At 56.1% G+C, this 20,106-nt stretch overlaps 1 protein-coding gene across 2 annotated transcripts in view; it reads right to left on the bottom strand.

The window, feature by feature from the left end:
* The window catches only part of COL17A1 (collagen type XVII alpha 1 chain), a 50,800-nt gene that overhangs the window by 15,811 nt on the left and 14,883 nt on the right, over window positions 1–20,106 (bottom strand). For both annotated transcript variants that reach the window (XM_027597188.2, XM_027597187.2), the window contains 24 exons: window positions 19,061–19,108; window positions 17,534–17,677; window positions 16,090–16,248; window positions 15,431–15,502; window positions 13,714–13,785; window positions 12,890–12,958; window positions 11,665–11,826; window positions 11,211–11,291; window positions 10,003–10,047; window positions 8,907–9,095; window positions 8,162–8,383; window positions 7,855–7,884; window positions 7,645–7,671; window positions 6,231–6,257; window positions 6,067–6,129; window positions 5,239–5,343; window positions 4,587–4,649; window positions 3,913–3,948; window positions 3,297–3,350; window positions 3,000–3,035; window positions 2,483–2,518; window positions 1,732–1,794; window positions 509–544; window positions 169–240 (listed from right to left, as the gene is read on the bottom strand). In XM_027597188.2, coding sequence (XP_027452989.2) covers window positions 169–240; window positions 509–544; window positions 1,732–1,794; window positions 2,483–2,518; window positions 3,000–3,035; window positions 3,297–3,350; window positions 3,913–3,948; window positions 4,587–4,649; window positions 5,239–5,343; window positions 6,067–6,129; window positions 6,231–6,257; window positions 7,645–7,671; window positions 7,855–7,884; window positions 8,162–8,383; window positions 8,907–9,095; window positions 10,003–10,047; window positions 11,211–11,291; window positions 11,665–11,826; window positions 12,890–12,958; window positions 13,714–13,785; window positions 15,431–15,502; window positions 16,090–16,248; window positions 17,534–17,677; window positions 19,061–19,108 — 1,911 coding nt within the window. The remainder of the gene's footprint in view (window positions 1–168; window positions 241–508; window positions 545–1,731; window positions 1,795–2,482; window positions 2,519–2,999; window positions 3,036–3,296; window positions 3,351–3,912; window positions 3,949–4,586; window positions 4,650–5,238; window positions 5,344–6,066; window positions 6,130–6,230; window positions 6,258–7,644; window positions 7,672–7,854; window positions 7,885–8,161; window positions 8,384–8,906; window positions 9,096–10,002; window positions 10,048–11,210; window positions 11,292–11,664; window positions 11,827–12,889; window positions 12,959–13,713; window positions 13,786–15,430; window positions 15,503–16,089; window positions 16,249–17,533; window positions 17,678–19,060; window positions 19,109–20,106) is intronic.

The following is a 20,106-nucleotide window of genomic DNA, read 5'->3' on the forward strand; positions in this document are numbered from 1 at the left end:
CAGAGGTGGTGACTCAGAGGTGTCAGGACCCGTGGTCACTATACACAGCGCAAGCCATCCCTTGCAGCAGCTGAGATGCTGGAGGAAGACGGGATAAGGCACATGCACGGGCGTGTAAACACGCACACACACACACACAGCCGTGGTCCCCTTTTCCCAGTCCCTTACCTGGCTTTCCTTGGTCTCCAGAAGGCCCTTGTGGGCCACGGGTTCCAGGCATCCCCATTAGACCTTGCTCACCTAGAGAGCACCAGCAACACAGAAAGGTTTTCCTTTTAGGAAAGCTGAACCAGCCAGCACCTCTGAGCCTCTGCTTTCTTGGGGTTTTCCTGAGTAACTTGTGGGCAGGTGGAAAGGAGAAGGGAAGTCAGACCTGGGCCTCGCAAGGTCCACGTGACGTGTGCCCTGCTGGCGTTAGGATTCAGGGGATGGGGCCCTGCCTGCTAGGACGTGGGCAGGGCAGGCCCGGCCCGGCAGTGAGTGTGAGGAGAGCAGGGCAATGACCCACCTCTTGGGCCCTGGTGTCCATCGGGGCCAGCAGGTCCTAGGAAAACCAAACCGTGGCTCAGTAGTTACCTCAGGAGTGACTTCGGGCCTGCCCCCCTCAAATGCCCTGCAGCCTCTCGGCAGGTTGTCTCCCAGGTGGGAGCCCATGCGGCCCCTCCCACAGCCACCAACCACGGAAGCAGCCCCGTCGTTGGGACCCCCTCTGGATGGCACTTTCTCCCTGGCCTCTTCCCCTCAACCAGTAATTGTATTTTCCTGCAGAGAATTAACAGGTCAGCGACTCCCCACTGCATCCCCAGGACCTATGGGGGGGCTCCACACACACCAGATGCTCAGTATGTGTCCGCCTTGTTCACTCAAGGTCCTAGGAGTCAAGGTCCTCCAAGCTCTCATCGCCTCTGCTCTGGGCATTACGCTAACCTCTGTCCTAAGGGGTGTCCTCCTGGGACCATGTCTCGCTTTCTCTGCTCCCCCCACTTTGTCTTTCCTCACTCATTTTGTCTCTGTGTGGAATTTTCCAACCTGACCATGATGCAGTCTTCCTTACTTTCTAAGGCCGGATGAAATGCCCCCTCCTTCATCCCTCTAGTTGGAAGGACTCTCTCTCTGCTGTGCCCTCACAGCACTCTGGACCTTTCGGGGCACCTATCACCTTATACGAGCTTTATCTCCCCTTTCGAAGGTAAAGCATCTGACTTGCCCCACATGGCATCCTATGTACATCCAGAGCTTCCTTGCTCTGTTAAATGAATGAGAAAGTGAACCTACCATATCCCCACTGATGGAACTTAGACCCTTTTAGGAATTGGTGCTAAATGCTCGACCCTCGGAGGGTCCGTGGCCAGCTTCCATGTCCTGCTGGGCAAGCACCACGCTAAGCATCAGCAAAATACTTAAACCCTGGATCTGGCTGGGACGTCAGCTCTGGAGTACCAGGCCTAGGCCTGCAACACTGCAGGTCCCAAAGGACCTCGATACTCATCTGTCCTCCCCATGGGCCCAAGTGGCTCAGAGGGAGGGACCAGCATGGATGGGTCACCAACCTCCCCCCTGCCCCCAAGCAGTGAGAAACCCAGATGACTGTCCAGGCCCAGCCACGTACACGGGCCAGGGGCCGGCAGACTGGAGAACAGGAGAGGCAGCTCTAGAAGCAGGCTCTCAGCTCTCCGGCCATGATGACTGGCAGGGGCAGACCTACTGCACCCATTCCTTCGCAACACTCACCTACTGCTCCTTTAGCTCCGGGCTCACCCACAGCACCAGGCAAGCCTCTCATGCCTGGCTCACCTGCAAAGGAAATGGGCTAGCTGCCTGGAGGCCTCCAAGATATGGGTGTTTGACACCTATGAGGACGCTCCTCCCTCCCCACCCACCCCCAAGACTGCCGCCTGCCCAACCAGAGAGCTTGAGGTGACAAACAGAGGTTGGGGACACAGCCTCTGCTTAGTGGCTACCGGTCAGCGTCCCTGAGCAATGGGCACGGACGGGCCCAGAGCCACACCAGGGCCGAAGGGACGCGGGCCTGATTCTTACTCCCTGGCCCCACATGGCTGCCCCTTGTAGCCAACGCCCTGTTGCTCCGGATTCCATTTTCAGTCCTTCAAGTTGGCAGGAGGTTAAGTGGATGAGAGGCTCACAAGGAGCGTGGACGCTCTATTACTTTGGGAAGAGCTTCATTTTCCCAGTTGGATTCCCCCCAAATAATCCAAGACAATCAGAAACTCCCTTTTCTGTTCCAGACATTTACTGTCTGGACTATACATACATTTTGATGCTGGTTTCCACTCCCTTCACTGTTTTATCTTGTGCTTTTGTTTTTGTTGTTTTGCTTTGTTTTTTTTAGATTATAAGTTCTCTAGAGGTTTTTAGACAGAGGGTTTGTCTCACACGTCTGTATTTCTTTCCACCTCCAGGGCCCGGTGGATTTACAAGATAGTCTTTAAGGGATCGCTGCAGATGCTTGTGCAGGACTGACCTGTGAGGCCCCGGGGTCCTTTCTCTCCCTGGTCACCTGCAACAAACATGGGGCAGGGTCGGGGGGCAGGAAGCGTCAGTCGGGAGCCAGGAAAACCCCCTCACTCAGCGGGAGGGACCCCTGGCTGCGAGTAGTTGTCACTGTGCCCGCAAGCTGCGGTCAGGAGCTTGGCGAGAACCGGACAAGGACTGGTGGACCAAGGACCACGCCTGCCCTCCCCCAGGGTCACCCACAGACTGACCCCAGTCCCTTGCTGTCAGTCAAGTGGGCGCCACGGGTTCAAGGAGAACCAGACTAGAGGGGACACGCCTCAACACCGTGTCCCGGACCCCTTGCAGACCACCCAACCACAGCACTGTGACGCGGCTGCTGTTTCCCCGCTTCCTGCCCGTGTGTCCCCAGGCGGGAGGCCGGGCTAGAATGAGCTCTCACATTCACCCCCAGACTGAGGCAGGGGTCCTAGCTGGGTTCCTAGGACTCAGGCAATGATGGGGATGTCTGAGGAGCAGCAACATACCTTTGGGTCCTGGTGACCCCAGAGGTCCTTTGTCCCCTGAAAAGGTAATAGACAACTCTGTAAAGAGCCTTGGTGGTGGTGGTGGGGGGGGGGGGACGACAACCAAGCAAGGGCAGGGTCTGTGTGTACAGAGAAGCTCTCCCACCATCCTGACCTCCCCTCTGCTCCCGTACCTGTCAGCCTGCACTGGCCGCTGGTCACACCTGTCAGACCCTCCCTGCCCCCCAGACCTCCTCCTTGAGCAAGGGGCATCCAGAGGGTGACATCCCCTTCCCCCAAGCCCTCTCCCAAGCTTACCTTTAATACCAGGGAGTCCAACGTCCCCTCGGAGCCCCTGGGGACCTATAGGGCCTGCAAGTGAAGGAAATCACGCAGGCAGATGAGTGGCCCCAGCCCTGGGGCTGAGGGGCATGTACACGCGTTCACGTGCACACACACACACACACACACCCTGGGGCAAAGTCAAGGGCTGCGCTCCACAGACGCCTCCCCATGTCCCTGGCTCCCTTGTCCTGGGCCAGCTCCTTGCCCATGTTACCAGGCCCGGGGGTGGGGACGCCATGTGGGCCGCGAGCAGAGACAATGGCCTGAGGCCCAGCGTGGCCTGCAGCTCCAGGACCGCTGCGGCAGAGGGGCTCTGGCCCCTGGGGGGAGATGGCGCAGAGACTCTGCTCAGGTGCAGTGGGATGGGGGCCGCCTGCTGCTGAAGCTTCCAGAGCCAGGTCGCAAGGGATCTCACTAGACCCACTGGGAACCTGACCTCGGCTTCAGGGGACCTGGGGACGGACGGGAGTTTGGGGTCTCTCAAAGGCTCACTTTATAACTACTTCTTTTGCTTTAAAAATGTTCTTCCCTTAGGCATCCCTTTCCTTTCCCCAGAAATAGCACGTATTGATGTAGGCAGCACACTGACCTGGGAGACCCCGTGGGCCAGGGGAGCCACTGGAACCTGAGAAGGAAGAGCAGACAACCACCATCAGGGGCAAGGCACAGGCCGGGGACGTCCGACCCCACGGGGAAAGGCGGGGGGGCGGGGCTCACTCCCAGCTGACCCCAAGTCAGTGGATCTGAGGATGACCCCAATGCAAAGTTCTCCTTCGGGAGGCAGCTGCAGCTGGTGGGATTGAGAGGCCCCTGCTCCTCCCCGGTCAGAGTAAAACATCTGGGCCCGGGCGGCGGTATGGAGGAGAGTTGGCCAGATGGGCGTCAAACTGAGAAGGCCCTATTTGCCCCGAGCTGTCCAGACATGTTGCTCTTGAACGAGTGCTTCTGGGCATAGGTCAGGTGAGGAACTTGTCTGACTGTGGACTTCCTTACCCATCCACCCACTTAGGGGCCATATAATGGGACCACTGAAGAGAGATGCAAACATGGTCCCAAATTTCCATGAAGCCAAAAATAGAGCCCCAGTCCTGACCCCCCCCCCCCCGGGACTCCTTTGTGGGGGCACACTCTCTGGGCCCACTGTCCCTGCACAGGTCTGGGGCAATAGGTCAGCCTTGCCGGGATTCCCAGTGCCCGGACCTCTGTGATCCATCCTGGTCCTGGACATGGCAAATTTGGGTACCGTCCTGGCACCTGACTTACCTTTGGGACCCACAGAACCTGGGACACCAGGTGGGCCCTGAACACCGGGTTCACCAGCAACCCCTGGGGAGAAAGGGGAGGACCCTCAGTTTGGTTGCCCACCCAGTCAGGCAGTGTCATTTGGGGGACACTGCCCAGGCTGCTGGAGGTCTCTGATCCATCTGATACCTCCTTGAGGCCACGAATCTGCAAAACACCTTCAGTTTCTGCCCCCAGAGCCTTTATTTATAGTCCATGAGCTCTGGTACCTGGTAGGTACACAATATTTATTGCCTGGTTAAACAATATATTTAAGGGAAAGTGAAGCTAAAAATAAACTTCTTGCTCATGATCTTTTGGCATTTTGAGCATTTCTGGTGTCTGTGCTTGGTTTACCCTGATAAAAGCAGACTCATGGTTAAGAATCTAATGTAAAATCTTCCCCATCTCCTCCAGGGTCGGGCCTGTGTCTCCCCCGGGAAGACCCTTTCTCCCCGTTGCCAAGTTCTTTGTGGATTCCAAGGACTGGGGGGTTCTTAGCTTCACACCTGAACCGTCAGCCCAGCCCACATCCCCTCATTAGAGCGTGGTCTTTGCAGGGCCTGGCACAGAGCCCGGCTTGAGGTAGGTACTCAGCAAAGGGGAGTAAAAGGAAGGAGGAAGAGCCTCTTACCTCTGTCCCCTTTCTCTCCAAACCCAGGAGGCCCTGGCTCACCACGAGGTCCCATGGGGCCTTCTCGTCCCCTCTGGCCCATGGGTCCCTCCAGGCCCGGCTCTCCTAAAGAAACGCACAGCCAACACCGAGTTAGGACCCAGTGCCATGGCTCAGGGCTCCAGCGGCAGCATCTCGCCGGCAGAATACCTGCCTGGAGCCTCCACACTAGTCTCCCGCTTCCCTCCTTACCCTTAGAGCCCAGGCCCAACCCAGAAGCTAGAGTGACCCTTAGGAAATGCAAGGGGATCACAACCGGCTTCTGCCCCAAACCTGCAAATGGCTTCTTAACTCACTGGCAGTAAAAGATGAAGTGTTACCACAGCCTCCAAGGCCCCACATGATCAAGAGGCCCACCTCAGTCTTCTGGTGGGCTCCAGCCAGGCCTCCCCTCCTCCCCCTCCCTGCTCCTTGACCATGGCACACCCTTGCCCCAGGGCCCAGGGCTGCTCCCTCTGGCTGGAGTGTTCCCCACCCCCCGCCCCCGCCCATCTCCCCAAGGCTGGCTCCCTCACCCACTTTGAGTCTATTCAAGTCTGTTCAAATGGCACCTTCCCAGTGAGGCCTTCCCTGACAGCCATATTTAAATTTACCCCCTCACGCTCCCAGGGCCCTGCCTGGCTCTGTCTTTCTCATTTCATGATCCACCTCCAACCCTGCTCTGGACTTTACTTATTTGTCATGTCTGTGGTCTTTCTCCCCAACCCAAAGATGAGCAGGGGTTTCTGGTCTGTTCACCAATGTCCCCCCAGCTCCTAAAACAGAGCCTGGCACACAGCAGGCACTTACCTACGCTGCCTTTTTGACCCTTCGGTCCTTCTGGACCTGGGCGGCCCAAGAGCCCAGGGATGCCTGTGGAGACACAAGAACACCTCAGCCCTGTTTTCCCCCTAGAACCGGGAGCCGGGGCCAAGCCGCCCGCGACACTAGCCACGCCGTCAGAGGTTACACACCTGGAGTCCCAGGGAGCCCTCGGTCGCCTGTGAGGACAGAGAGAAAAGCGAGAAGTCAGCAGACTCGTGCCCATTACCTCAAAGAGCCCCTGTAGAACTCAAGTAAGATTGCCAAATTTAGCAAATATACAGGATGCAGATAAACACTGAGTACATCTGTAGTCTAAATACGTTTAACGCAATTATTTGCGACATAGTGAAAAATGATTTAACTGCAATTCAAATTTAACGTCTTGTATTTTATGGCAGCCAGAGAGAGACTCCAGGACCAACCGTCCTCACGTCTAGCATGGTCAGAAGGGGTGTGTGGCCTGCCAGCTGGAGCCTTCATGAAGGGGGCTCATGCAGTGACCCAGGCTGGGGGTGGGGGTAGGGAGTCCGGAAGAGAAGTGGAAGGCCATCAGGTGGAGGAACCCCCATTCCTGCACTGGGCTCTCTTGGGAAGGGAGATAAAGCTGGGGATGGAGGGCCAGCCCTGTCATCTTGAACAGTGGTTCTCAGAGTGGTCCGCGCACCCCTGGCCTCAGAACTACCCAGGTGAGCAAGACCCTAACTCCGGGCGCCATCCACACCTGCCAAATCAGAGGTTCTGGGAGGAGGGCTCAGCATCTTCTGGCAATTCTCCTACACACTGAAGTTTGCAAACCCCACTCAGCTAGGTCAAGGGGTGCTGCTGTGGTCAACTGGGATCGGAAAACTCTTCTGCCCATGAGCCTGTCCCACTGATTGTCAAACCACTTCTCTGAGGAAATATATTTCCTATGGCACATGAAGGTGTCACACAAGATAGCACACGATTGTTCCCCAACTAACACTGTGGGGCCCCTTTTCCTGTGAATATGTCCCGCCTCCCTGCTACACTGCCCTCTCCCTGAAGGCAGGTGGTGTTGTCCCTACTGGATTCCCCCACAGGAGCCCCGTTTCTGACTGCTGGGGGTCACCTCCAGCCTCCCCCAACTTAGACCCCTGGGAGCAGACTGCTCACCTGCAGTGGTGTTCCTGACCTGGGTCATCAGAATTAACCTGGGGGAAGGAGGGATCCAGTCCCAGAGGATCTGATTCCTGGCAGGGCCCAGGAATCTGTATTTCTAGAAATCTCCCTAAGGATTGTGTAGAGTAGCAGGCCCCTGGGCTGCCCTTTGGAGCGGAGGGAGATGCAGGCCTCTGATGCAATCAGAGTCCTTGTTGGGGAAGTCCTGAGAACCGTGAGGAGGGACGAGGGACAGTGTTGCCCCAGAGACACAGAGCCCTGCTCTGTCACTAAGCGCCCTGACCCCAAAAGCCCAAGGGTCTACAGGCCTTAGACGAGGAGAGCTGGCCAGGAAGACGGGGTGTGCGGGAATCAGACCCTGGCCAATTGCCTTAAACCAACCCTTACTAATATTCCAGGTCAAAATCACCATGCTTAATTTACCTTTAGGGCCTTGACTTCCCATGTCACCTAAAATCAGAAAAATATGAAAACTATGAGATGGGGTGAGAACCCCAGGACCATTCTCAACCCTCCCGACAGATACCGTAAGATCTTTCCACTGCTCATCCTTCAGTTGGAAAATTTCCAACCAGAAACCCCAGTCCAAGGGCAGGAAAAGAGAGCAGGGTCAGGGCTCAGTCTACCCAGTACCTTTTGGGCCAGGGCTTCCTCGGAGATTTCCTACAAAGGAAGGTACACATGGAGTGAGCGGCATAACTTGTGTGTCACACACACACGCACACAGAAGAACACGAGGTGGGGATCGCCGCGGTATGGGGAAAGAAACGGAGGCGGAGACTGGCACCCAGACTCTAAGCTGTGTGACCTGGGGCAGTTCTCCTCGCCGGGCCTCAGTGTTCCCAGCAGTCAGATGGGATGGCAATGCCGGCCCCCCCTCCCGGCCCCTGGGCAGGGGCAAACGGAGAGTATGGGAGGCGGGGCTCTTCGCCACGCTCACCGCTTTCCTGTTCAGCCATCAGCTTGTCCCTCACGAACAGCCAGAGCACCTCCTGACTATGGCCATCGAGCCCCAGTCTCCCCGCGCCTGCTCCCACGCCGGGCCCGGCGCCCTGCAGCCAGTCCTTGTTGGCGCGCTCCGCCTTCTCCTCGAAAAGCAGCCCGGCGTCCCGGCTCTGCTCCAGCGCAGCCACCCGGGCCTTCAGCGCCCTCACCTCCTCCGCTGCAGGGAAGGGGGGGGGTGGAAATGGGCCTCTCAGCTGGGCGGCCACGCCTCAGCGTGGGCCCCACCTGGGGCTCTAGGGACATCTTGCTGCAATCTGCACGCGGGGGCGGTGACGCAACCAGCCCTGGGAGCCAGCCTTCTGGTGCGCGGTGGTGACAGTGCGGGGGTGGGCGGGCGGGGGGGGGGGGGGGCTTCTCCCTGGGCGCGGGTGTGGGGGCCACACAGAGACCCATACGGGGCGTGGGAGAGGGGAAAGGCCACGGGGCTATGGAGAGGCCTGGCCTGGCTAGTAAGGGCAACAAAAAGCTTGCTTAGTAGGCTGTTCCAGGGACAGAGGGCCCTGAGGCTGGAAGCCACATGGGCACCCCTGCTCGGCCGCCTCCAGAGCCTCAGCGTGCTCATCTGCAGTGATGAGGGGTCTGCACCCACCCGCTCTGGCCCCTCCATCCTTGGGCCGGGCGGACTCCTGCCGTCTGCACGGGCAGTGGGGCCTGTCGCCGGGCCCCTTGCTGTCACATACCCAGAGCAATGAGGCCAAAGAGTAGCCCCAGCAGCAGTAGCCAGGTGAGCAGCAGGCCCAGCAGCCACTTCCACCAGCTGCAGCAGGAGCCGCAGGGGCTCCAAGCCGGCGCCGCCCCCCACGGGCCGCCGCCGCCACCGCCGCCGCCGCCCCCGCCACTGCCGCCCCGGTGGCTGTAGTCGTGGATTTCTACGGAAGACAGAGGAAGGGTAAGGTGCATGCAGCAGGCTTGCGCCCTCTTCCCTCCGAATTCTCCGGGTTTGGGGGCCTCACTCGGGGCCTGAGTGAATGCTGGTGGGGGCTGGCGACTCCACAGAGGTGGTGGCTGGCTCCTGGACAGAACACAGGGCCCCGGGCGGGTGAAGGGCCTGAGCATCCTGGGTGTGCGGCCCGCAGGGGGCCCCTTCCCCTCCGTTCCCTTTCTTACAGAATGGGGTTAAAAGCTTGCCTCCTTCTTAGGATGGCTGCCGAATGAGGGAGATAAGGCACGCAAGGCGGTGAGCTCAGGACGCAGGGTGTGGCACGGAGTTTAAAAATCTCCATGACCACTGATTTTGCTACAAGCTCCCGCATTTGATTATGGCCAAACCCAATGCGTCCCCAGCTCCCCGTCTCGGTTCCTGCTGCTCCTTCTTTGTAACCCCTGCGGCACCCGGAATTACACTCAGCACCTATGGGGGTGGCCGGGGGCCTTTTTCTTTTTAAAGTGAAAAGGGTTTTTCTGACTAAAATGGGCTGATAACCCTTGACCTGCTTCTCTCACAAGACTGCGGAAGCAAGGGAGCTCAGTGTAAAGGGCTGGAGATGTGCATGTGGTCTCAGGGGCGCTCTGAAGCCCAGGCAGGGGGTTCCTGAGGCTGGGGGACCCTGGACGGCCTGTGAGCCCCACCCTGAGCTAAGCTCCTGCTGCGGCCCTGCTCCAGCCCCCAGCCTGCACCCCCTGCTGCCCTCCACCCTGCTGCCTTTGGGCCTTCAGGGAAACACTCCTGTGTGCCCCAGCTGCAGGCGGGGGGGGGGGGGTCATCCGTTCCATCCATCACCACCAGCCCCATCAGCTCCCGTCCCCGTCCCCGCAGGACCTGCTGTTGTCACTCACCTGCGGAGGCGGCCTTGCCCTTGGTGGACACGGTCTTCACGTCTCCTGGAAGGCAAACACCAAGGATGCAGGTTTGGACCCGAGCTTTTCAACAACAGGAGCCCACAGGACAGCCCGTGAGTGGACTGTGGGCAGAACTTGAGGGAAACATGCCAACTGAGCACGTGGAGGAGCCAGCGGGCGGGGACCCTCCCTCACACAGTCCTCGCTGATGGGGTACTTGCAACAATTCCATCGAGAGAGACGTGGCTTGACAAGCACTTGTCAAGGGAAAAAGCAGGGTCTTGACCTTCTTGTGACCTTAAATCTTTCAAGCTCAGGACATTTTTGGAGTTGCGTGTTAGGGGTGACATTCGCATTCAAACGATAAATGTGCTTATGAGAAAGGACTCTTGATTTCTTGGTTCAGCGACTCCGAACACGTTCCTCACCTGGGGCGGAGGGGCGGAGGGGCGGAGGGGCGGAGGGGCGGAGGGGCGGGGGGGCGGAGGGGCGGGGGGGCGGGGGGGCGGAGGGGCGGAGGGGCAGCACATGAGTCCCTCCTACTATTCAACCACTGAGTGTGGGCACGTGTGAAGTTTTCTGGGAACACTGTTTACAGCTTTCATCAGATCTGGCAATCTTTGTCTCCATAGCCCCATTTCCATCCCTAAAATGTATGTCTTCAAAGTAAGCATTTCTTTAGAGTCAGGCCTGCTGAAGACTGTAACGGATTGCATTTGCATTTTGAAAAGATGTCTGGGACCCAACTTTTCCTTTACTGACCTCCCTGAAATCAGTGATCTGGGGAGAGTCTACAGGTCCCAGAGCATGCGGAGAAAGGCAGTTATCCGGGACAGAATCCAAATATTTGAGAAGAAAAAAAAATAAACGTAGCAAGTGCTTTGCAAAGCATTTTCTAGTAGTTCTGAAACTTATGGGACAAGGAGTAAGCGGAGAAAAACAATCCCGCCGTAGACGTCAGACGCGCCCCGGGAAGGCATCTGCTGCAGTCACACACACACACACACACACACGCACACGCACACACGAGACCGCTGCGGAGCTGTGGGGCCAGGGCCTGACACTCTGCATTTCTAACAGGCTCCTGGGTGGCGCCCGCACCGCTGGGCCGGATGCCGCACTCTTGAGTAGCGAGGTCTCAGAAGATAAATAAATGAGATGCAGATAGACCGAAGTCAGAGGGACAGTCTCAGATTTCCTCTCACCATTAGCTTCTGAAACCAGGCAGGTGTCCGCAGTGTAGGCAGCTTGCTTTTCTTTCTTGAGGGTGTCGTCTGAAAAAGATGCTGTGCGCACAACCCATGATCATCCGGGGTGTTCTGTCCTCACTCCCTGCCTGCCCCAGGGCCGCTCCTGCGTGGACACCGGGTAGGAAGAGGGCCCGGCTTTCCTGAGTTAATCTCCCATATCTGTGTTTGTGCTTAGACTTCCTATTGCCCAAAGACCCCTCTGGGAGCCTTTTGCCAGGATTTTCCTGAATGTTTATCTACATTCAAGGCAGACCCTGGAACACCCTATTCAGGCAGGCATTTTTCATTTGAATGAGATGACTGTGGTTTTCTTATTAAAATGTCTCAAACCACCTTGCTGGGACATTCTGTCTCCTACAGGGTCTGCCTTTCTTCTGAAACCTGCATAGCCCGGGGCCCCCCCTCGTACTTGAACCGATGCTGGCCGGGGAGGCAGTGAAGACCTTCCCGCTGTCCTTGGTCATGATCAGCAGCTCCATCTCCTTCTTGGCTGGCGTGTTGTCTTTCTCCAGGATCAGGAATTTACAGTCCTTGTGCAGGAGATCATCACTCTGGACATTTGTGGTGCAGGCTGGGGAGGAGAGGAGTCGGCCAAGGGAGAGGGAAGAAAGCAAAAGAGGAAGGAGGAGGAAGAGAAGAGCGGGAGGGAAAAGGAGAGATCAGCGGGTACGTCTGCGGGCCTCCTGCTCTCACCAACAGTGGTTACTAAGAAGCCTCCTGGGGACCAAAGGCACCCTCCCCCACCCAGCTGGGCCTGGCCATCAGAGGTCAACGCCAGAAGCGCCGGGCAGCTGACCTTTGAAGCTGCCTCCCCACCTGGACGTTATAGGATCTTTAGTGAAAGGGCCACAGTCCCCTTGTCAGGCAGGCACTTCTTTAGTTAACATGGTGGGTTCATTTCTAACCTTCAGCCTCATGGGTTCCCGTCCTGGGTTGGGGGGAGCCCTTCCGGACCACCCGATCTAAGGCGCACACACTCCTGTCTCTAGCGAGCCACCTATTTCTTCCAGTGGGTGTTCTTCTCGGTCATCCCGTCCTGTACTTGGTCTCCCTGTCTATCTGCCTCCTCCACTGCAGGGGTCAGCCTGCTGAGGTGGGAATCTAGTCCGCCTTGTTCACGCCTCTGCTCGGGCCCTGAGAACAGCGTCTCATACAAAGCAGGTGCTCAGTAAATCTTTTTTGAATCAACAAACTGTTGAACGGAAGAAAGCAACAGGATCTGAGCAATGGAGGAAAGAACCCACCAGCTGCGGTGAGCCCAAGTTGATAAAGACCCTATTGGAAGTGTGTGTGGTGGGGTGGTAGCTTCTGAGGGACTCCCTGGTTCTTACACTGGGGAACACATAACAGGAGCAGGCCGGGGGCTTCCAGACACTGCTGGGGACTGGGGTGCAAATGTCTGACCCTAGGCAGCTGTGGAGGGTGGAACTCCCTGCCCCACCCCTTGAACAGGAAAGCCAAGGTAGGGTCAGGGGCACACCCATCTCTGCTCTGTCATGGCAACTGGGAGGCCTCTGTCTCGAGTCACGTTTGCAGACCTCAGACCAGCAATGGGTTCCATATCCTCGCATAGAGCAGGTGTCACTGCAGAGCCCTGCACAAGCCTGCCTTTGGCAGCCGGGGATAGTGCTCACCGGCAGAGGTGGACGTGCCAGTGCTCGCGACGGCGGGGCTCTGCGGCAGGTTCTTCTTCACACCATACGCTGCAAGAAAGGAACCGCTGAGTGAGCGGGGCCAGTGTGAGAGGGTGGCTCCACGAAGCTCAGAAGCAGCCTGACCAGCCCCCCAGGTGAGAAGAGGACAGTAAGAATAAATAAAGTGAACAGTAATAACAAAGGCAACTCTCTCCAGCCACAAGGGCAGTAATGAGTATAGATGAACCTTTCTTTGGTCTAATCCTCATCCTTTTAGGACTGTTCCAAAATTCCTCCTCCTCCATGAGCTCCTCCTAGGATTCCTTCCCTTCGGAACTCCCATAACCCAAACACCTGCTCTGCATAGCTGGATTCATGTTGTCTTATAGGATGCCCCGTTGTTTCACGTGTATTAGACTCTCTACTCCAAGTAAACAGTAAGCAAGTTGAGGGCTAAGGCTAAGGGTCACACCTCTTCTGCTCCCCCTCCCCAGGCTTGTACAGGGGCTGCACCAGAAAATCAGCCAGGTGATCAACGTGCAGTGACGGGACTATCAGGAACAGCAGTGAGACAGGGCTCTACAGGTGACACACCACAGCACAGGCTCCCCCGTGGTTCCCCTCATGTCTGAGCCAGCACATGACAGAGGTTGGCATCTCTAGGTTGGGAGGTGGGGCGCTGTTACTTTGGTGGGAAAGGTTGATGGATTTTGAGAGACATTTTGGTGCCTCCGATTCAGTTGCTGAAAAGGGATATTGTGAGTTACAGCTGCCAAGAGGTGTCACTGCCTGAGGCCCGGGGGCGTCACACCTGGGATACAGACCTGTGGAGGCGGTGGCCGTGCTGTGGGACAGGGCGGATGAGCTGGGCGCCAGGTTGTTCTGCATGCCAAACACTGTGAAAGCAAGGGGCGGGGCAGGTGAGCGCAGGTGGGGGGGGGCCCTTAGCTTGAGGCAGCCCCTGGACCCCCCAAATCACTTCCACGATGAAGGCCTTGGCGCAGGACACCTTGGCCCCACATTCTCAGTTCTCACACTGCGAGTGACACAGGGGTCCCCCCACCGCAAGCCAAAAGCTACCAGCAGTTCCAAGCACTGGGTAGTGAGCACACACAACTGAAGAGTGGTCATTTGCACAGGGTCTGACAGATGTCACCGTATCCCGGCACATTTAAAAACATCCCAGGGGTCAGGGCACCTGGGTGGCTCCCCCGGTTAAGTGTCTGACTCTTGGTCTCAGCTCACAGGTCTTGATCTCAGGGTCGTGAGTTCAAGCCCCTCGCTGGGCTCTGCACTGGATGTGGAGCCTACTTAAACATATCCCAGGGTCCCTGTTTGCTGGGGCACCCTGGTGCACAGTGTGGAACTGTGGGCATGGAACGCAGACGCAGCGGGGCTGGAAGGGCTGGCCTGGCATACCCCTGCTTTTCCCTTGAACACTTCCTCCTTGAGACTTAAACACATGAAACTCCCCTAGCCCCCGTTATGATTTCAGAGGCTGGTTGTTGGTCTTTAAATAACGTGCAGAAGCTCATTCCTCCCCAGTTAACAGCTTCCCTTATTCCATTGTCTCTAGTGTTTGGGGCACAGGTCCTGGGTCGAAGATCAGCCCACTTTCCTCAGAAGGTTAGAGGCAGAAGGAACGAAACCTGAACCCACTGTCTTCTGGGTTTGGTGGGGCTCTAGTCAAATGGAGGTGTTGAAACGAAAATGCTACATACACACTTGTGGATATACCAGGCAAGTAAATAAAGAAGGCCCACATCATTTATTAATCACAGTGAGAGAGAGAGAAAAGGCAGAGTCCTTAGGAAAAAAAAAATATGTGGGCTGGTAACATTTACATAACAGGCAGTTATGTGGAAATAGAGTGAATGCATGTTTCTTTAAAATGGTCATGTTTGCATTGGGAACTAAGCAGTAACCCTGGTTGAGCCCCCAATGAACTACAGTATTTATAAAAAGATCTAAAGTCAGATCCTGGGGCACCTGGGTGGCTCAGTCGGCTGGGTGCCTGCCTTCGGCTCGGGTCACGATCCCAGCGTCCTGGGATTGAGCCCCGCGTTGGGCTCCCTGCTCGGCTTCTCCCTCTCCCTCTGCCTGTCTGCTTGTGATCTCTCTCTCTCTTTCTCTGTCAGATAAATAAATAAAATCTTTAAAAAAAAATTTCTGAAGTCAGATCCTTCTAACAACACTTTCTACCTGAAAATGGCCAGAGCGCTGACTCAGCCCCTTTGGCTCCATTTCTCTACCACTCACAGAAGAGAAAGGGACCAACACAGGACAAGCAGGTAGGTGAGTGAAGCCTCTGGCCCCTCCAACTTAGGCCTTGGCCCTGGGGGCCGAGCTCTACCTACGACTACAGGCAGGCACCCCCTGGGCCCTGCACCTGCATCCCTGTGTGCGCTGACGGTGAAGTCCTCAGGCTTGGGGGCGGAAAGGGCGTTTCTGCAGAAACCACTGTTCTCAGCAGGAGGGAGCATCCCTAACTTTTTAAGCAGACATTCCAAGAACAGACAATGCAAGCTGGCGAGCACTGACCTGAGGAGCAGGTGCTGACCCCTGGGTGCAGCGTGGGAGAGCAGGGCGCCATGTTATTTGGAACTCCGAAGACTGCAGGCAAGGAGGAAGGCCGGTGAGAGGGATGTTGGGCCTAGGAGGGGCGGGCGTACGCAAGCCCCGGGGGGTGGGCAGAGCTGCACTTTTAGGTTTTGTTACATTGCTGGTTTTAGGAAAATCTTGGGCTCTTGCCTTGCACCAGAGAACCCAATCGTCTGTGGTGTGCCTTGGGTCCTAGCCAAGGGATGGTCCTTGGGTGGTCGAGTGGACACGGGGTCTAGCCAAAGCCCCTCTTGTGAGTCACCACTTCGCTGAGAAGGCGTCTGAAGCCCAGAGAAGTTAACTGATGTACTCAAGGGCACAGTTTATCCACGTGGAGTGAAACTAGGCTCTTTAGATCTGTTTCCATGTTCTTTCTCACGACATTTTTTTCTGATACGCTGTGCTACAGTCCTTCTCAGAGGAGACCCACCAAAAGAAGCACCTGGAGACTGACCTGAGCTGGGAAAATCGTGGGACACGGGGCTGCAGAAAACCCCTCAGGGAACCCGAGGTGAAAGTCAATACCAGAGGGGTCCCTCAGCTCCAGTAAAGGTGCAAGGGGCCCAGGGGTTAGAAGGGAAGTGCCCTGTACCACGTACCCGATCCCGCAGAATAGGCGTTGGTGTTGAGGAGGGATGAGCTCTGGGTTGTCACGTTGTTGTGATAGGTCCCCATGGAGGAACCCGCCGGCAAGGTGGAAGACCACATGTGGGCTGGAAGGTTGGCGTCCAAGATGGTGGCATCATAGGTGCCGGACACTGGAATCAGACAGGCACGCCCAACCCCCAGTGAGAGACAAATTGGCACTCCATGCTGGGGTGCCCCATTCAGGTCGGTGTAGCCCAGTTGGGTTTAGCCCTGAAGGTTCCATGTCTGGGAACTCCCTCAGTCCAGGGAAGTTGGTCACCCCACTTCCATCCAAAACCCTGGAGCTGGTGAAAACTTGATCTCTTGTGTTAGAAATTCTTGCTGGCTCTTGGTGAAATCTCAAGTAGGTCAGTTTTGCTCTGGGGTCTGCCCATTTTTCCAAGATCCCCTCCCCACCTCTTGGTGTGCTGGTGTGGTGGGGACCAATGGTGTCTCCACCCCTTGCTGATTCCACCTTCTGTTCCCACAGATGCCCGGGAACAGCAAATCCCATGCCGACTTCCAGGCATGCGGCAGGCACGGGCAGCAAAGGCCTGGGTCTGCGACCATACTGCGCCGAGGGTAGTCTTCCCTGGTAAGCGCCCCGTAAACATTCCTACGTGCCCACCAGAACCAAGGGCCACTCTGCCCCTGGGAGGGGGCTTTGGTGTTCCTTCAGATTTGAAGCCAATTCTGCTTCGTCACCACACTGGGGGGAGCTGGCCATGCAGGTCATAAAAACTGCCCCGAGGTTTAGTGTTATATTTATAAAACAAGAGACAGGTCATGGTCTGGTCACGATCTCAAGGGTTTTTTTTTTTTTTCCCTTCACAGTACAACTGGCTTCTTTCCTCCTCTCCCTCTGAGGATCTGCTTATTCATTGTTCTGACCCCCCTCCCCCCCCCCGCCCAACCCACTTGGTAAGCATGTGATCTCTGAGGGTTCCACAACACTCATCCTACTTGGCTACAAGCTCCTGGTTATCCGTCTGGCTTCCCCCAGAGGCCCTCCGCTCCACGAGGTGCTGGGTCTCCTCTGTCTGTTGCTTCTCCTCAGTGCCTGGTACTTGGCATAGAGGAGCCACAGAATATGCACTGAATAAATGAAGGACAATCCTACAAGTGTCCCCAGTAGTCTTCATTTGGGGAACCTGGCCAACACATTTCCGAGAGAGGTCAAGAATGTCCTGGCAGAGAATCTCTAGGATCTGGAGCCCAGCCACATGCTCACGGGATGGTGGAGCCGACAGGGTGCAGCCCATGTGGTCACAGAGCACGCAGCGCAGACGCTCAGCGCCTTGTCAGGTCTCTGCCACCACCTGGAAGGCCTGCTGGGGCACGGCTGAGACCCTGGGCTGGGGTAACTCTGCCCCCTCGTTTCCTTTCCTCCATGGCAGCCGGGGCCCTGGGACTGACCTGACTGGGAGCTCGCTGTCACCATCTTGGTCTCCACCGTGCCTTTCTTGGGGATGGGGAGGGTGTTGGAGGAGTTCCGGGTAGGGCTCACGCTTGCTGATCGGCTCCCCTTGAGCAAACGCTTAACATCATCCAATTCTGTCCCTGTAAGGTAATCCCCGCATTTTCCATTGGGCCCAGGATTCTTTCCTGAGTCCAACTGCAGTGGGAGGAACATTAATGGTATCCAGAATATGAGGGGGGGATGGCATCTGCTTCACACGCTGGGATATTTTTGGTCAGCCTTTTAATTTTTGCATTTTGTCAATATATAGCACTTATCAAATGGGCATTTTGCAATATTAATGGCCTCATAAATATAGCGCCTCCATGGGGAGGTCCTCAGTATAGATTTCCTCATCAGGCACCACAGGGAGAATTCTGTGGCCAGAAGGCCCTGTCATCCTAGATTGGGGGACTCCGGGATTTATACCCAAAGCAGTGAGAACCAGATCCCCTGAAACAAATGGCTCAACAGTGGTCTCATCCCCTGCCAGGACACCTTGAATGCTGGGTCCCTGACCTTGTATGCTCTGGAGTGTCACAAGGAATTTGTGACCCATAACTTCTTAACAGTATGCTGCTTATGTGTGAGTTCAAGTTCATTTGGCTGCTATTACCTGTAGCAAGGTCACCGAGGGATGCAAGCTCCCTGTGCCTCCCGACGGGGCAAATTAGGAGAGGAAGGAGGTATCATGCAAGGGCAGCGCGTAAGAGACAGGTTTGCACACAACACGTGCTGGAGGATTGCCCAGGCACCCCCTTCCCTGAAAGCTCGAACCTTGGCTCAGCCCTGCCCAGCCTGGAAGGACTCTGGGGAGACAGCATCAGACCCCAGGGCCCGGAGCTTTCTGGGCCAGCCCCAGTCTCTGATTCCTAGGTCAACAACCTCTTTTTCCTTCTACTCTTTGTACTTGGCTCCCGTCCTATCAGTTGGGTTCATTTCAAAATGTCCAGTCACCTCTAACAAGAGCAGGAGTCTAACAGAGTTAATGGACAGGGAGTGGGGCATCCCGGACATGCAAAATAAACTTGAAACTCTCACACTCCACTTACTTCTGACTCTCCTCCAACCTTAAGTACTCTATCAGGTCCCCTCCTCCTCCTTTTCCTTTGGCCACACTGAACATTCCTCCAATGTCTGAGCTTATGTTCCTCAAGTGTCTCATACCAGCTCATCCCATGAGGCCTTCAGTCTCCTTTCAAGGGACGCTGACCCAGGAGGGTTTCTTTGGCTCTCTGCTCCTTCAGCTCCCTGAGAGGTCATGGTGGGATGGTTTTCTGTCTCCCTATCAGCAGCAGGGAACAGGAGTTTCTCAGCTCCTGACCCCCGGCACCTCAACCAGAGTCACTCTCACAGAAGGCCCTTCAACACATTTTATGATCGAGTGACTGACCACACACGTACACGCACGCACGCACACATGCACGCACGCCATGGTGACCCTGGATTCCTGGATCCTTTGTTTTCAGACAGTGACCACTTACATCGGGTAGATGGGGACGCGCTCTGCAGTCGGACTCGGATTTCACTCTCTGTACAAGGGAAGAGATGGAGAAGGTATAAATGAAGGAGTCCGACCCTGAGCTCTGGGCAGCAGAAAGAAATGTGGGCTACTCTGAGATCTGTCCTGGGAAGAGGAAACCTAAGTGTGCCCAGAACGAGTGCTCCTTAAAAGGAGGGATCCTCTCCCCACACCCCAACTGGCCCACTGCACACCCCCCAGTGCCTGGACATGCTCTGATGAGATCGCAGGCTGAGCAGGAGCCTGGATCACCTTCAACAATGACTGACCCCCTTCCTGGTGCCCGTCTCCTAGCCACTCAAACCAAGCTGCTCTTCTGCCTCCTGGGTTTCTGACGCAGGAAGATGGAATTCTAAAACCCATAACTTTTACTTAGCCACTTGAGCCACCTCTGGGTTTGACATTATCAGTTAGCTTCAGGTGGGCCATTGACATCTTTCAACTATTAGCCTAAAGTTATGGGTGGTTGGTGTGTTCCTAACTTTCAGTTGTGATCACGGAGAGCTACTGGAGCCTGTGAAAATTCTGCCTTCAGCACAGCCCGGACATACGTCCCCCCCGCCCCAACCGTCACCAGATGCATCCGGGCCAGCTCTCCCCAGGAGCCCATTTCCCTCCTAGAGCCTTATCCATGGGCAGACTTGCAGAATGCAAAACTGTCACGGAACCCTCTGTCCCCTGGAATAACTTGAAAAAGAAGAGCTTTTGTTCATTTCTCGCTACATAAAGGCAATTACAGTGCATCTCGTTAAAGTCAACCAGGAGACTCCAAGAGAAACCAGATGTGGCACCAGCATCTTCATAATCCACAGCAGAACAAACTAGTCCCCAGGTGGTTACCAGGTGTTTGTACCCTTACTTCCACTTCCATATTAGATCAGTGCCCCAAACTACCCTTTGCATCCTGATGGGGCCAGCAAAAGAGTCCCAGGACACTGTAGGCTCCTTGAAAGCAGGAACCATGCCTTATTTAGACTTCTCTACTCCTCCCATTTTCTGGCTCAAATC

Source organism: Zalophus californianus, chromosome 15 (genome assembly GCF_009762305.2).
Source record: "Zalophus californianus isolate mZalCal1 chromosome 15, mZalCal1.pri.v2, whole genome shotgun sequence".
Lineage (NCBI taxonomy): Eukaryota > Metazoa > Chordata > Mammalia > Carnivora > Otariidae > Zalophus > Zalophus californianus.